We start from the raw sequence: 18,107 nt of genomic DNA, 5'->3' as shown, positions 1-18,107 counted from the left end.
TCTTTTTAATTTTATAACAGCTTTATTGAGATACAATTCACACAACCTAAAATTCACTTTTTTAAAGTATATAATTAAGTGGGTTTTAGTATATTTACAAAGTTGTGCCACATCACTGTCTAATCTCAAAATATTTCATCATTCCTGTGAGAAACCTCATACCCATTAGCAGTCCTTCTCAGTTCCTTCTTCCTCCAGACTGTGGCAGCTACAAATCTACTTTCTGTCTCTATGGATTTGCCTATTCTAGATATTTTATGTAAATGAAATTATACATTGTATGGCCTTTTGAGTCTGGCTTTTCTCACATATCAAAATGTATTCAAGTTGTAGCATCCTTGTTGTAGTGTGGATTGCTACCTGATACAGCCTGGTATACAGATTTTTCTTAGGATATATGAGATCTCAGGAAAAAGCCACTAAAGACATTCTTAAGGGGCATTGGTGACCCTTGTAGCTCTAAAGGACTGCCCTGACGGGAATCTGGCTTCTGCAGAAATATTTTGGTGAATGCCTTTCTGAATTTCCTTGCTGCTCAAATACCGAAGCAATTAATGTTTTCTTTAAATTGTTCTCTTGAAATATTAAATTACCAGACTGCAATGGAAAATTTAATACAAATGTAGAAATAACCCCTTAGTTATTTAAGCATTATTTTTTTAAGATTTTATTTATTTATTTGAGAGAGCCGAGTGAGTGTGTGCTCGAACAGGGGCAGGAGCAGAGGGAAAGGGAGATAATCTCCAGCGGACTCTGCTGAATGCAGATCCTGAAGTGGGGCTCCATCCCACAACTGTGAGACCATGACCTGAGCCCAAACCAAGAGTCGGATGCCCAACCGACTGAGCCACCCAGGTGCCTCAGCATTTTTATTTTTTAAATTTTTTTTTTTTTTTTTTTTTTAAGATTTTATGTATTTATTTGAGAGAGAGAGTGCCTGCACACACAGTGGGGTGGGGGGGAGCGGGCAGGGGTGGGGGAGGCAGAGGGAGAGATTACCAAGCAGAGTCTGGGCTGAGCATGGAGCCTGACTCAGCTTGATCCCACGAGCCAGAGATCATGACCTGAGCTGAAACCAAGAGTCAGACACTTAACCGACTGAGCCACCCAGGCACCTCTAAGCATTTTTAGAACAATCTAAATGTTCTTTGTCACTATTCAAAATTAATCAGGAGGTGATTAGTTTGAATTTACTGAAACTTAATATCCACAGATTTTGTTTCCTATATTTAAGTACTTTGTCATTTGTGAGATGATAGTGGAGGGGTTCATCTTATAAATCTGGTTCTTAATTCCAGTGTTCTGTCCCATGAACCATTTTCCATTTGGACTTATATTAATATTTCACTATAAAGTGTGTTCAGTAAAACTAATCTTCAAGATATTTGTAGATTTCAGATTAATAGATTTTTAAAATAGTAACTTTTTTTCTAATCTGAAGGGCTAGTTTTGAGATTGAGGAGAGTTGCTGCACGCTGTGTTTAAGAGAACAAACTTTTATTATTTGGCTGAGAACAGCCCTTGATTATGCACAATATATTTAGTATTGACTTAAAGGAAATTACTCTTAAAGGGAAAGGAAAGTAAATCAAGGAGCCATAATTGAGTAAACTAAGAAGCACAAAATTTGACAAGCACACATAGATACATACACATAGTATATATGTATCAGATTATATATATATATATATATATATATATATATATATATAAGAAAGAAAAAGTATAGGACATTAGGGTGTGAGTTGAGAATGTGACAGCACTTAAAATTTATTATATAATAAAAAAAAATTTATCATGGCTAAAGCTCAGTGAACTGTTTTAATGTTGGAGAGGATTTGTGTGGTAAATAGTAAAGTTTTATTTATTAGGGTAATAATTTTGTATGTTTGGTATATGTAAACTGGTATATGTAACCTATAATTAGAAATAAGTATATATATGAAGGCACAGAGAAAATCATATAACAAATTGGATTATGTTATTTGAAGACTGCTTTCCTTCTCTGTTGTGTATTTTAAATATTTTCAATCAGTACTTCTGGATCTATTTCATTCTTCTGAATGGCTATAGGATTATGTTCTAGATGTACATTTGATTTACTGTCATTTTTTTGTCTCATAAAAGCAATGCATTGACCATCCTTTTACATGTTGTTACATTCTTTTTTTTTTTTAATTATTAACATATAATGTATTTGTTTCAGGGGTACAGGTCTGTGATTCATCAGTCTTACACAATACACAGTGCTCACCACAACACATACTCTCCCCAATGTCTATCACCCAGCCACCCTATCCCCCCAGATGTTGTTACATTCTTAAGTGAAGTTTCCTGTAGAATAAATTCTTGGAACCGATAAGTCAAAGGATATATATATACATTTAACATTTTAATAGAAAACACCAAATTGCCCTTTATAAAAGTTGTACTGCATTATTGACTTAAATATAGTTATAGATACCTCTTTCACTATATTCTTCCATCCTCATCAAAAGGTATCTCATTAGGTGTTCATTTTACATTGAGTCATTGAAAATTCAATAAATGGTGTTACTGAACCTCTTTCTCTCTTAAAATGCCATTCATGCTTTGTTCATTGCCTTTCAGTATCTTTTGCCCCCTTCCCTATTGGGTATTTTCTTTCCTATTATGTTTAATGTTAAGAGCTCACAGGCTGTTTGGTTTTTTTTTTAAGATTTTATTTATTCATTTGTCAGAGAACGCGTGTGCATAAGCAAGGGGGAGTGTCAGGGCGGAGGGAGAAGCAGGCTCCCCTGCTGAGCAAGGAGCCTCATGTGGGACTCAGTCCCCAGACTCTCATGACCTATGCCTAAGGCCGACACGTAACTGACTGAGCCACCCAGGCGTCCCTCACAGGCTGTTTAGTCAGATTAATCTAGGTTTGAATTCTAGCTTCACTTCAGTTAGGTGAGGAATTTTAATAACATACTTCAGCCAGCTTGCTGACTTTTGAAAAATAACTTTATTTTGAAATAATTTCACTTCCAGAAATGCTGCAAGAATAATATAGGTAACTCCTATACACTTTACTCAGATTCATCAGATTTTATTATTTTCTCACATTTACTTAATTATTCTCTGTGTGTATATACTTTTTTTCCTGAGCCATTTGAAAGTGGATTGCATACCTCTTGCCTTCTATATCCCATAATATTTCAGTGCTTCTTTCTAAGAACAAGGATCTTTTATTACATATCCATCAGCTTGCTAATTTTTTCTACATCGTGGCACATAAACTGATACCACTGGACAGTGGGTTAAATTAAGAACACTTCTTGAGGCTGAAGGGTTAAGGATTAATGTCTTGGTACATATATAACCAATTTGTACTGTTTGTTCTGCGCAATGGGGAAGCTTTGATTTAAGCTCTGAATTATTTCATCTATAAAATGTAAAACAGTGATGTTATTAGCACTTGTCTGTTAGAATCATAGTGAGAATTAAATATTGTGTGTAATGCTTATTAGCACATGGCAAACACTCAAATAAACTTTTTGTATATTAGGAAAATAAATTGTCATGAGTTACAAATATTTTTCTTTCTTTTTTAAGTGTTACTAAAGTCTTAAAATCTTACGTGATCAAAATTGTAGTCTTTATTTTTATGGCTTTTTTCTTTTTAAGGACACTCAAAATGAGCTTTTCTACCCCCAAAATGATCAATTACCTATTCATGTTTTCATTGTATGTATTTATGGATTCAGTATTTTAAGTTTAAGTCTTTGATTCATTTGTAATATATCTTGGTATAAGAAAAGTGAGGTGGAGATCAGCTAGAATTTTTAATAGAATATAGGATATTAAAAAATTAAGATTTATTGCCCAGTAATGGTTAAATGACTTTTTGCTTATAAGTACTACTTTCTTTTAAATAAAGCCTCTTTTTTGTTATTTTGGTAGATACTTAGTCATTCTTCAAGAATTCACTCAAACAACATTTGTTTGAGGAAATCTTATTTCTATTGTTAGATTTTATGTAACATGTCACCTACATGAGGGCAATATAACCTTAGTCATATCTTCAGGACTTCCACGGTGTCTAAACATAGTAGGTGTTTAGCAGTTTTTGAAAAGATGACTAGATCACTTTGTAAACAGTGTATTAAATGGTTCTGTGGAAAATGAATCCAATAAATTGCCTGTAGATTTATCTTTTCAGTTGGTTATTAAACATCACTCCCTACGTTTTCTTTTTGTTTAACATTCTACTTTTTGATCGTATTAACTTAATATTGAATTATCTTGAATTCTAAATTGGTTTGATTCGAAGTATCAAGACACCATTACATAATAAGCAAAAGACAGAATAATCCAGGTATTTTCTGTAAATAAGGACATGGATGACCAGCCTTTAATCCATTGCTTTTTTATTTGAGAAACAAGTATCTGAATTTAATTATAATGTATTTAAGAAGTTGTAAAACTTGGTGTTCTGCATGGAGTATGAATTGTCATGTATTTGGTCTGAATCATATTCAAGCACTTGGGTTAGTGAATTGAGTCTTTTAAAATCTAAATATAAGCATTTGGTAGCTGTTAAGATTTTTCTTAATTGAGAAATTTGAAGTTCTTTGGAAAGAAATGATGTGGGGGCTAGTTGGGGGGGGAATCAAAATTGTCCCCAGGCTTTCTGGTGTAAGTCCCTGGGGAGATGGGCACCTTTTACTGGGAAGATTTTGGAGTGGAGTAGGGTTGGGCATAGTGGTACAAAATTAAGGATTTAGTTTTGGAAATATTAGTTTTGACATGCCTGTGATTCGTATAAGGTGAGATATCAAGTGGACAATTGGACATACTAACTTGGAACTTGAGAGTTCTGATCTAGGAGTATAAGTCCGTCATTGGCATCTTTGGTGATTTCTGTCTTGGGAATGACAGATCACCTGGGGGTTTAAGTACAGAATGAGAGGATAGGGCCCAGGAACACCTTAAGATACAAAACATGTAATTTAGAGGATGTGTAGAGGATGAGGAGCCAACAAGAGACTGAAAAAGTGATACTGCAGAAAACACTGTGTTAGACAAGTACCCATTGGAGAAGCAACATGGAATTTCTACTATATGACCTAAACTAGAACAATTTAACTGGAGTTGATAGGAGAGGGGCCTATATTGGGATGAATTGAATAATGAATGAAAAGTGAGTGTAGAGCTCTTTTTGAGAAGTATGCTTGGCTTTGCAAGACAAATGGTAGCTGAATGGGAATATGATTTTAGTGGAGTGTATGTGTTTAAAGAATGGTGATCATAGAGACTTTGCCAGCATGTTCATGGGAATGGTGTAGTATAAAAGAAGGGATTAATGAGCTGCACTGTCCAATATGGTAGCTATTTGCCACATGCGGCTAGTGAAATTTAAATGAGTTAAAGTGAAATAAAATACAAAATACATTTCTTCAGTTGCATCAGCCATATTTTGGATACTCAGTAGCCCCATGTGGCTAGTGGCTACCATATTGAATGGTACAGATACTGAACATTTCCACCATTGCACATAGTTCTGTTAGTTCTATATTAGAGGAAAAAAAGGACAACCAAAGGATTGTGACAAAGTGGGATCCAGAGGACCTGTGTTTTTGGATATTTGGCTTTGTATTTCATAGAAAGAGAGATTCCTCCACTGAATAGGACCAGACCAGATAGATGTAGTTTTGTTAGCGAGATGACTAGACAACCTCTTCTTGTCATTTTCTATTTCTGTATGAAATATTTAGGAGTTACGAGCTGAGAGTTTGTGTGTTGGGCGTAGGGAGGCAGGGAAGGACGAGTGAGAGAATCAGGTTTGAAAGTACTTAGAGGAATTCACTGGAGAAGGCTAAGAAGATTGCTGACAATGATGAGTCCCCATTTGGGGTTGATAATGAAATTTAGTTTGACTAGTTTGCTCTGTTAAGTGGTTTTCTTCACCAGCATTCAGCTGCTTAGCCAGGATTGTGAATTTGCCAAGTTACTGCAAGAGAGTTGAGAGTATTTGCAAGGTAGTGATTACAATAATGATCTGTGGAATTCTAAGCTAGATAAAGGAAGTTAAAAATGAGAAGGGTCAATGAGAAGGGTAGTGGTGGGAGTTGATACATTGAAGTTTATGATGAAGTCAAATAGTTTTTGCCATGGGGGTACTTGGCCAAAGCAGCTGGGAGGTTGAAGGGTTATTGCCATAGGATAAGATATCTAAATTTTATCTACTTTTTCATACTGGTGGTCGGGGTGGAGGGTGGGAATAATATGGTTTCTGTGGGGAGTAAGGTCATGATCTGACTATAGGAATAGGGACTTTGATCAGGGGATTTGAGATCAAGATGTTGGATTGGTTGCCCATGTAGATGTTGAAATTAACCAAGAAGCCAGGATTCAGGTCTTTGATAAAGAGGAAATAAGCAGCAGGTCAGAAATGACTTCAGCAAGGAGAGGAGGGAGAACTAAAAGGAGACTAATGATGACTGATAAAATGAGAGTGAGGTGTATGAGAATAAAAAAATGGTTGTAGAGAGGAAGTGGTGTCCTCATGCCAAACTGCAGCAGCTAGTAGCAACCAGTGGACTACAGTACTTGAGGGGAAGCGGGCATCCACGGGTTAATACTTCTTACTGGAAAGAGTTGTTGGACTAAGGCTGGTAATAGTTGCCTACCTAAGGCAGTCCAGTGTGTGTTCTTTAAACTCATTTTTGTCTTGCAAAGCGCTATTGTTGATTTTCAGAGCTTAATTGTTTTTCTGGCACCTGGAGTTGTGATTGAAGGGGTAGCCCAGGGTAGAGTGGCTATTTATAAGTAAGTGTAGGTCATTTGTAAATTAGAGAAAGTCTACACACTTTCTGGAAGTGATTGTTTTTTTCTGACAAAAGGTTATGAACAGCACTGTTTTCGAGGCTAGGTTTACATAATGACCCTACCACCTGTTAGTTCTTTGACCTTAGAGAGAGTCATATAATCTCAGTGAACCTAGAACTTCATCATCAACAAAATGGGAAAAGTCTATCTATAGAGGATTTGAAAAACATACACCAAACCCTTAAAATGGAGCCTGATGTTCGTTGTGTACCTTAGCCCCAGGTACCTCTTATCTAGTGTTTTTGGTACTACTTTTGTAAAATTGTAGTTTTTTCTGATGCTGCTAATATTTCTTGTATCTTTAGAAATATCTAAAGCAATATTTAATAAATCTTTTTGGAAATTTTAACAAAATATTGAAAAACAATTCCTCTTAAGTATCATATATTTTAATGGCTTACAAGTCATTGCTGTTTGAGTCATAAATAAAATACCTTAAATAAAGCAGTTGCTTACTATGACTTGAATTCAACTGCTGGCTCCATCATGTCCTAACTGTTCAGTGATTTGAGGCCAATGATTTTTTCTTATTAAAAACAAAATCTGTAGAACTGCCCTTTACACATATGAATGGTGTGAGGATCAGATGATTTCCTCATGTGAAGAATACGCTTTAAATCTGGCTGTATAATATAAACTTTTATTTTTATGTCTCATGTTTTTACACTTTTTTTTTTTAGCTCTTTGATGTTGGACATACAGCATTTCTTGTTTTTGTTTTTTTCTGTATAACTTTTGCTTGAAGTGTCAGGTTCATTAATGATTTAAAAATATGTGATGTTTCATAGCAACTTGTTCTCTCTTTAAATAGAGAACCAGATGAGAGCTTAAAATGTAGATTTAACAACAATTATTTTTTTTTTTTTAATAAAAACAGGGCTGATGGTGTTATGAGAACAATGAACACAGAAAAACTCCTAAAAACTGTACCAATTATTCAAAATCAAATGGATGCCCTTCTTGATTTTAATGTAAGTTGATTGCACAAATGCTTTTATAAAAATTTAAGATTTAAATATATTATTGGTCAGAGTCTTTATTCTTAAGTTTTCATAAACTAAGTTTTTCACTTTAATATCCTATTTGGCTAAAGATTTTCTGTAAATGTGGTCCCAAATCAGATTACTTTTTATTTTTATTTTTTTAGATTTGCTCTGATTTCTTTGGTGGTGTTTCTCTAGCTCTAGAATTATAGGGTATACTAGCTAAAGAAAGTGATGGAGAGGTGAAGGGATTGATCTGAAAATCTGCTTTCTTTTGATAATGGTTTTTAGATTTTAAAAATATATAAAGATTTCCTTTATGAATAGTCAATTTAATATTTCACTTTTGTCTGCATTATAGAACTGAATGCATGTCAGTTATTAACAAATACAGGGAAGTTCAAGTACACTTGTAACAGCTTGTTATATAAATAGCTGTTGCTGAAGAGCATTGTGTTCCCTGAAAGTTTTGTTTCAGTGACCATTATTTAAACCAAGTTGCCAGCTTTGTCACTTGTTTATAATATGTTAGGTGTTAGCATTTTCGAGTCTGTTCTTTTTGGGGGCATCTATCTTTAGATATTTTATTTTAGAGCTTGTAAGTGCAAGTTAGTGAATGAAACTGTGACAATTTCATACTCAAATAGATTTTTCCTTTAACATGTGCTATTAATTGGTAGTCTTTAAGTTTCTTGAGGGCAGGGACCAGGTCTGCTTTTTTCTGCTGTGTCTCCATTGTCAGGAGTGTGTGGCAGATAGAGTGCATGTTCAGTAAACATTCGGTAAATGAGTTCTATAGATGCTTCATAGACTAGAACAGGTTATTAAACTATGGCTTACTGCCTGTTTTTATATGGCTTGTGAGCTAAGAATGATTTTTATATATTTTAAATGGTTGAAAATAATTTTAAAAAAAGGAATATTTTTGACAGGTGAAAATTATATGAAATTTCAATTCAGTTTCTGTAATAGTATTTTTACAGTACAACCGGGCTCACTGGTTTACATATTGTCTGTGGATGCTTTTTTGATGTAATAACAAGAGTTGAGTAGTTCTGACAGATACCATACGATTCGCAGAATCTAAAATACTCACATTTAGATTTTTTGCAAAAGACGGTTGCTGATCTCTAGTGTGGAAGACGGGATTGGTGTAACTATGGAGCTTTATTTTGTTTTTTATTAGAGGGTCCAACCATGAAACTTTTTTCACCTGATATATTATGAATATTTTTATAAAACTGTGTTCTTTTCAGTGTCTGTATTGTCCTTCATTGCATGTAACAATTTACCTGATCTTCCTATTGGCAGAGATTTAGAGTTTTTCTGATTTTTTTATTTTTTTTTTAATTTTTATTTATTTATTTTTTTTTAAGATTTTATTTATTTATTTGAGAGAGAGAGAATGAGAGAGAGCACATGAGAGGGGGGAGGGTCAGAGGGAGAAGCAGACTCCCTGCCGAGCAGGGAGCCTGATGCGGGACTCGATCCAGGGACTCCAGGATCATGACCTGAGCCGAAGGCAGTCGCTTAACCAACTGAGCCACCCAGGCGCCCTCTGATTTTTTTAAATTCAGAAAATGAATGGGAAAAAACCAGAGGAGGGGACATACTAAATACTAATTGTGTGTTAGTGTGTGTTAGCTGCACATTTATAAATTTTATAGGGTTAATGCCTAGAAAAAGAATTTGGTAGAGCAAAGGACATAAACATTTAAATTTTTAATGAATATTGACAACTTACATTACAAAAGGATTAAGCCCAGTCACTTGTAAATAGGTGCCTGTTTTTCTTTATCCTTGTTGGCACTGAGTAATATAGCTTGGTTTTGAGAAAGGATAGTTTTAGTCTAATTTGATTATTATATTTTAATTTACCTGATATGGGAAGTCTTTTCAACATGTTATGTGAATTGTCTGTCATTTGCTTTATTATTAGGATTCTCTACGATGGAAATCAACCTTGTTAGAGATTTTACAAGTATTTACCAGTTTGTTGCTTACTGTTCAACTTTGTGCTTATGTTTTTATATGCCTAAAAACAAGTTAATTGGTTCATCCTTTTGATTCATTTCTTGAGATAAAACTAAAGGTATTTCTAGTATTCTTGATAGACAAATAGGTGCTTTTTTTTTGTTACATCATAATTCAGTAATAGTAACATTCTTTATGTGTGAGGGACTGTGCTATTTATAGTCAGTATATTAATTCTCCCAGTAATCATATGAAATAGAAATATTATCATAGCCATTTTGAAGGTATTTGTTTATAATATTGGAAAAAGGTGTATTTAAAAAAAATACGTTTCTTCTGCCTAGCTTAGCTTTGTATCTTGGTGATTGCCTAAGAATTTCAGAAGTTAAAGGATATTTTTGTTCTTTGTGACTTATTTCTGAATTAAATTGAATGTTATAGAGTTTTTGCTTGCTTGTGCCTTTTACATTAATCTGAACTCTGACAGATTATTGCACTATTTGGATGTAACTGATTGCAAGAAATAAATGTCATTTTCTGTAATACACTTAATATTTGAATTTACAGTATTTTAATTTGAAGGAAGTTTTTGTCATTTAATACATAAGATTAGCTTATCTTTTTTTCTAATTTTTCCCCAGGTTAATAGTAATGAACTTACAAATGGGGTAATAAATGCTGCCTTCATGCTCCTGTTCAAAGACGCCATTAGACTGTTTGCAGCATACAACGAAGGAATTATTAACCTGTTGGGTAAATATTGCTGTGGTTTGTTAATTGTTGTTGCTGTTTTTTAAGATTTTATTTACTTATTTGAGAGAGAGAGAGAGATAGAGAAAGCACAGCCAGGAGTAGGAACACAGGGAGAGGGAGAAGCAGACTCCCTGCTGAGCAGGGGGCCCAATGCAGGGCTCGATCCCAGGACCCCAGGATTATGACCTGAGCCGAAGGCAGACGCTTGACAACTGAGCCACCCACGCCCCACAATACTGCTGTAGTTTAATAACATTTTATTTTTTTATTTTGTGTTCTATTGATAAATAATATTGTCTGAGTTGTTATTTAGGGCTGCCTAACCACTCACTGGGATATTCATTGATTATAACAATTTATTTGGAGAAAAGATTTTTATACCTGATTATGTATGTTAAGTAATTAAATACTTATTTTTACAACTAGAATGTTCAGCTGGATGAACTTCGTTTTATTTATTTATTTTTAAGATTTACTTATTTATTTTAGAGAGAGAGAGAGAGAGAGATGCATGCAAGCGGCGGGGAGGGGAAGAGGGAGAGAGACAAAGAATCCCCAAGCAGATTTCCCACTGAGTAGGGAGCCCTATGCTGGACTCAATCCCAGGACCCTGTGATCATGACCTGGGCCAAAACCAAGAGCCAGCTGCTCAACCAACTGAGCCGCCTAGGTACCCCTAGATGAACTTTGATTTTTAGATATATCTGTGATTTTTTCCTGTCAGTTTTATTATTTTTAGAAATATAAAAATCCCCTTAAAATTAAGTTGGATTTTTTTCTCTGCCAGAAGAATCTTACTTCCTCACAATTTACTCCATAAAGAATTTTAATTATAAAATAGATAATTGTTCTAAGCCTAATTTTAAAATTGATAATTATTTTAAATGCATTAAACATTTATTTTTTAGGATGCCTTTTACTTTTGAGGCATTTTAAGAATGTGTATGTTCAGTGTATATAGAATGCAGTTAATTTTGCCTAGAAATGATCATTTTTTTCCATGGGACTTGGATGGAGTAGATAAGTTAACAGTCTAAAGAGTACTTAAGTATCAAGTGTCAGATACCAAATGTGTTCACTCCATTGTGCTTGTTCTCCCTCCCCTCCCCATTTAAAAAATTTATTTAAATTTGCTTTTTATAGGCTTATTCACAAACTTATTTAGGAATGTCTTAATTTATGAAGACAGGGAAATTGGGCCTATTTTTTACAAGTAAAAAGATAGAAGGTTTATTCTACATAGTTTTGGAAGTCAGTCTTTTTTTTTTTTTTTTTAAGATTTTATTTGACAGACACAGCGAGAGAGGGAACACAAGCAGGGGGAGTGGGAGAGGGAGAAGCAGGCTTCCCCGCGGAGCAGGGAGCCCAGTGCGGGGCTCCATCCCAGGACCCTGAGATCATGACCTGAGCCGAAGGCAGACGCTTAATGACTGAGCCACCCAGGTGCCTCTTGAAGTCAGTCTTAACACCGTTGGTGTATTGGTATAAATGAAGCTCTTTATTGCTGTTCATATAACAAGTTTAAATGAGCTTTCCAGGTGACATTTGGACATGATAAAGTTGCCATCTTTGTTAATATGTTATTAGTAAGTTGGTGCTGTTTTAAATGGAGAAAAGTATAACATACGTTAACAAAAAATGCAAATTATATTTAGGGAATTCTGAGGGAAGAAATATTATAGAACAAACTAGTAATATGGGGGAAGTCAAATGATTTTTCTATTTTAATATAATAGCATCTCTGTTTTAATTTGCTTTAAATGTCTAAACTAACACTGATATTTTTCCTTTGGGTGAATGTGTTCTCTGAGACACCTGTATGACCTCTTTGGAGCTATTACTTAATACTTTTCCTTTTTGAGTGTTCTGTTTTGATGTGAATAAATGCATTTTTACATTTACTTTTGGCAGAAAAATATTTTGATATGAAAAAGAACCAGTGCAAAGAAGGTCTCGACATCTATAAGAAGTTCCTGACTAGGATGACAAGAATCTCAGAGTTTCTCAAAGTTGCAGAGGTAAACTGTCTAAGTTGACTATCTCTTAACTTGCTTTTTTTGTCATTAAGTGTAGATTTTAAAGAAATAAGGCATTATCCAAATGAAAGAAACATCTTAAATATAATGAAGTATATATTCAGTCATATCCATATGCTGTATTGAATTCTTTGTTATGGTATGAATATGATGTGGTATTGAATAAGATATATACCGTATATTTAATTCAGTATTGAATATTGAAAGGTAATCTATTTTTAAATTGTTTATTTCTCTACAAAATCAGGTAGGTGGCACATAATGGTGGCAGAGATTTTTATGTTTGGCATTAGCCATGTATTTTAGCATATTTATCCTGTTATGTAGTAGAGAATATTCAGTGTGAGTGCAAGTCTTTTTCCTCCAGTGAGATTTGCAGCTAGAGTCACATGGTTCATAGTGTTTTGTTCCCCTACAGAAGTGAATTTAGTGTGTTTATTGTTCGTCATTGATTCTGAAAACCATGAATGTAGGTTCTAGGATAATTTTATAGATCTGTTTAAAATACAATTTTCTGGATTTCTAGAATAGCATTATACTACTTTACTTAAATTGTTCTTTTTTTCATTATTCAGTCTACTGTAATAATGGTGAATATAATTTAATTAGAAAATTTTCCTCAAAAGATATTTTTTTCCTATAAGAAAGCACGGAATATTTTAAAACAATGTTAGTCTGAGCCAACATTTTAATTTTTTAGTGAGCTCATTAGAATGATAAACTTTAAGATGATTCATAATAACATTTCTATATCAATCTATAGAAATTGTTCTTAGCCATCCACTGATAACCTCTCCTCATTTTCTCCCCATGACACCCAGAAAACATGTGTTCTCTAGTGTGGTTTTGATTCTGCAGTGGGGTGTTAGAAACTTGGGTGCTTATGTCCTGAGTTTGAACCCTGATTTCAGCTATAACAGCTTGGTACAGGTCCTTAATCTTGGCATCCCATGGTTTCCTCCTCTGTAAAAGTACTTGCGATAGTGCTTACCTCACTGGGTTGTTGTAAAATTGCTTAGAACAGTATCTGACTTCTAGTTTGTGTCCTGAAGACATTTGCTATTATTTTTATTCTCCCCCACCTTGAGAAAGCACATATTGGAATGCAAATGAATGTCAATCTTGGTCTTTTAAGGATAATTAATCTAATATATATTTTATAGGAATATTGTATTATACATTTATATTTTCTAATGAAAAGAAAGTAATCTGTAACCTTCAATTCAGAATCCAACAGATGTCCTATTTTGAGAACTGTTCCTCTAGGTGATTTTCTTTTCTGTTTTGATGTGTACAAAGGATTTTAACAGGTAGCTAAATGATGTTTGAAAAGCATAGTTCATTCATTCTGGCCAATAAAATAATTGAAGGATTTAATTAGTTGAGACAAAAATATTTTACTTTTAAGATGTTCAAACTGTTCGAAACATCTTATTGAAGAATTTATCTTTTGCCGGAAACCATAATAAAAATAATAAAAAGCTAATAAAACCCTGCTTTAAAAAAAATAATTTTCTGGCATTGTCACAGAAGGCATTTATGTTGTGGTAATGCTTGCAGGCATTATCTTGCTTGCCCAGAGGCAGCTCTCAAAGAGTTTTTGTTTTCACTTTCTCTGCCCTCTGCCCATCACCAGTAGAGATGTCTTGCTAGGATAATTTTGGAAGATGACTAGGCTATAATTGATCAATTATATCAAAGCAGTTAATCTGGAACTAGCAAGTTGGTGATTCTAGCTCTGTTACCATAGCGGTATTTCAACCTATAGCAGATGGAGTAGGATAGAATAGGACGATGAGACATTTGAAGAAAATAGCTTTACGTTAGCTATTTTATGAAGTCTACTGAAGATTATATTGGATTTAAAGTATCTCTCAAGGAGAAATCAATTTTTTTTTTCCATTTCTTTTGGGTCAGTCATATACTAAAACAAGAAGGTAGTGTTTATACTATGTTTCCAGTAAATTCTTTAACTGTTTTAATTTGTCGACTTTTTCCTTTACCCTCTTACGTTCTTTGCATTTGATAGTTGTAGTTATTGACTTAAATTTTAAGCCTTTATTTACCTCCAGTTCTTTTGGTCTGAGATGAAATAGACCATCTGCTCCATATGATGTGAGAAATAAAATATTCTTTCATGACACTGTCTTTGGGCTTGCAGATTGTGACAGCTTAGCTTACCTAGGTGCTCAGAAGATGTGGAGATGGTAACTTAGTAGTCTTATTGAATTTACCACCTCTAGATCTCCTCCTTTTATAACTTTCAGAGCCATTAAAGAACATCTAAGCCCTTGGAAATATTGAATGATACCTCTGGAGATTAAATATTCTTCTGATTTTAAAGATGTCTATCTAGAATATTGTTCACAATACTTGCCGTAAATTTCATTTTCTAAATTTTATTTTTATTACTTCTTTATCATTAAATACAATGCTTCTGCTTCTTACAGCAAGTCGGAATTGACAGAGGTGATATACCAGACCTTTCACAGGTAAGTATATTGCATAATATCAATTCACTGTCTGCTAGCTTTCCCTGTATTGCTAGGTGTGAACAGTACAAAGATGAATAATATGCAGCTCCTACTGTCAAGGAGATCAGTGTAATTTTTCTTGACAGATTTTAACATGATACATTGCTGACTGTTGTTTTAGCATTATGATCTCTTCATCTCTTACGTTGGTGGAGCCACTACTAGCCACTACTATACTATTCCTTTAGTTTATTTCCTTTAATCTCTCCAGTGCAAAGCCCAGTTTTAATTTAGGATTCTGTAACATAGTAGTTTATCTAAACTTTCAGCTTAGATATACTTTAGACTCTGTGTTGGCTCCTGCTCTATATCAGATACGTGATCTTAGGCAAGATATTTACATTTCACTGTCTCAGGTTGTTCATTTGTAAAATGGGTATACTACTAGTACCTTCCTCATAGACTCAGTAATTACATACAAGGTAGCTAGCATGTTGCCTGTTGTGCTGTAATAGCTTTTTTTTAATTTATTTATTTATTTTTTTTATTTTTTTTAAAGATTTTATTTATTTATTTGAGAGAGAGAGAATGAGAGACAGAGAGCATGAGAGGGAGGAGGGTCAGAGGGAGAAGCAGACTCCCCGCCGAGCAGGGAGCCCGATGCGGGACTCGATCCTGGGACTCCAGGACCATGACCTGAGCCAAAGGCAGTCGCTTAACCAACTGAGCCACCCAGGCGCCCGCTGTAATAGCTTTTTAAATGTTAATCACTGTCAACAACATTCTCATCATCATCTCTGACAAGAGCTCTTGGGAGTCTTAGACATTTTGTTGAGATTAGGGAGTGGTGCACATGTATTCTCAGTTCAACATAGACGTTAATGTTATAATCTAATATTTTTGGCTTTAATTGGTTTTCTACTGTATCTTTCTTGTACTAAGGTAAGGTCTTATATATAGAGAGAAAATGCAGAATGAAGGAGATTGTTCAAGTCATAATTGGTAGATTTAGATACCTGTAATCCAGTAACTCTTTATCTCAAATCCTAAAGAATATTTGGGGCAAGTAAATGCCACTGATGGATTTGTTTCACTGAAAGATAGTGAACAATTCCTTTTCAGCTCACTTTGTTTCCTCTTGAAAGTAATTAGCTCTTCATATTAAGATTTGATACATAGCCTTTAAAGGCCAGTCTTTGTTTTTTAAAACAAAATTGAGCTAAATATCTATTTCATTGGAATTTGATTAACTGTAGACATTTGTGTTATCAGCACACCATCCAATATATAGATCAGTTCCATCACCCCAGCTCTCAGGTCCCCTTCTGGCCACTCCCTAGTCCTCTCCATAAATCACTGTTTTGACTTCTAATAGCATAATTTTATTAGATCTTAAATGTAATATAAATGGAATCATCCAAGTGTTTTTCTTGTATCTGACTTCTTTTGCTCATCACAGTGTTTTGAGCTCTGTCCATGTAGTGAGTGTGTACCATTAATTCATTCCTCTTTATGTAGCTGAATAGTATTTCATTGTGTGACTTCACAATTTTGTTTATCCGTTTTCCAAATGATGGACTTTGGGATTTGTAGTTTTTTACTGTTGTAAATAAAGCCACTTAAAACATTCTTGAACAAGTCTTTTCTTGTGGAGATAGGTTTTTATGTCTTTTGGGTAGATAATTAGGAATGGAATTGGGTAGTTAAGCTAGGTGTATATTTAATTTCATAAAAAAAAAAATTCAGATCCTTTTTCAAGGTGGATGAATTTCAGCCAACATTGTGTAAGAGTTCCATTTGTTCCATATCTTCACCAGTGTTCGATGTTGCTAGTCTTGTCTTTAACTTTAGCCATTCTAGTGGGTAAAAAATTGTATCACATTGATAATGTTTGTGCACTTTCAGTTACTCAGCAAGTATTTATCAATTACAGGGAACATTGCCCAACAATATGTCTAGCTTTTAGGAGTATGTTTTTATTTAAAATTCAAATAAGTTAAATATTAAAAAAATTAATTACTTGCAGGAACCTCTTAATGTTTCATGTTTCCATAGTCTCAGTTTTTATATTTTTGGTTATGTTTATTAATACCCCTTATTAGGTCATGCTTATGTAATAAAAATAATGTTATTCTTTGGTAGCTAAAACTCCGCTGTTAATTAGTTCATGAGGAATATACCTATTTTTGTTACTCATATGTTAGATGATACTTAATTTTTTTTGACCAGTGGCCTAATTATCATGAAAATCTTAATATTTGTACAATTTTAGGCCCCGAGCAGTCTTCTTGATGCTTTGGAACAACATTTAGCTTCCTTGGAAGGAAAGAAAATTAAAGATTCTACGGCTGCAAGCAGGTACATTATTCTTTGTAGGGCAAAGAGCAGGAGTGATGTTTCTGAGAGAGTTGATGAATCCAGCTTAAGTTCCAAGTTATTTGACTCCCCCTTATCTTGATTAATCATTTATAATTAATAGCATCTACCTCATAATGTTGCTGCCAAGGATTAAATGGGTTAATACATGTAAATTCTTGGAATAGTTCCTGATCTTCAGTAGATGTCAGCATCTCTTAAGATGATAACACTGACTGCATGGTTTGCAGTTATATTCATAGTGTCAGTATTTCTCTCAAAGGTGATAGTGCGTTGGGGCACCTGGCTGGCTCAATCAGAAGAGCATGCGACTCTTGATCTTGGGGTTATGAGTTTGAGCCCCACGTGGGGTGTAGAGATTACTGAAAATATATAAAACTTAAGAAAAATGATAATAAATTTAAAAAATAAATGAAACTTTTTTAAAAAAAGTGATAATACATTGATTCATATGGTGTCTTATAATTATAAGATGCCCTTTTACAAATTTGATTAACCCCCACTATAGGCCAGTGAAATGTATGCAGTAGTAATTCTGGGACTCAAACCTATGATGTCTGACATAAAATTCCATCATTTTTCTCTAATGCCAATTCATGTGGTTGATTATTGACATATTTTAATCAGTCTATTGGGCTTTGAGCTGATTTCCAAGACTA

The 18,107-nt window shown here is 34.1% G+C and overlaps 1 protein-coding gene across 17 annotated transcripts in view; it reads left to right on the top strand.

Moving 5' to 3' along the window:
- PICALM (phosphatidylinositol binding clathrin assembly protein) overlaps nucleotides 1–18,107 on the top strand; it is a 100,156-nt gene that overhangs the window by 41,828 nt on the left and 40,221 nt on the right. For all 17 annotated transcript variants that reach the window (XM_036082177.2, XM_036082168.2, XM_036082176.2 and 14 more), the window contains 5 exons: nucleotides 7,730–7,823; nucleotides 10,451–10,562; nucleotides 12,474–12,580; nucleotides 15,049–15,090; nucleotides 17,345–17,430. In XM_036082177.2, coding sequence (XP_035938070.1) covers nucleotides 7,730–7,823; nucleotides 10,451–10,562; nucleotides 12,474–12,580; nucleotides 15,049–15,090; nucleotides 17,345–17,430 — 441 coding nt within the window. The remainder of the gene's footprint in view (nucleotides 1–7,729; nucleotides 7,824–10,450; nucleotides 10,563–12,473; nucleotides 12,581–15,048; nucleotides 15,091–17,344; nucleotides 17,431–18,107) is intronic.

This window comes from Halichoerus grypus, chromosome 11 (assembly GCF_964656455.1).
Source record: "Halichoerus grypus chromosome 11, mHalGry1.hap1.1, whole genome shotgun sequence".
Taxonomy (NCBI): domain Eukaryota; kingdom Metazoa; phylum Chordata; class Mammalia; order Carnivora; family Phocidae; genus Halichoerus; species Halichoerus grypus.
This window is presented reverse-complemented; position numbering and strand designations above follow the sequence as displayed.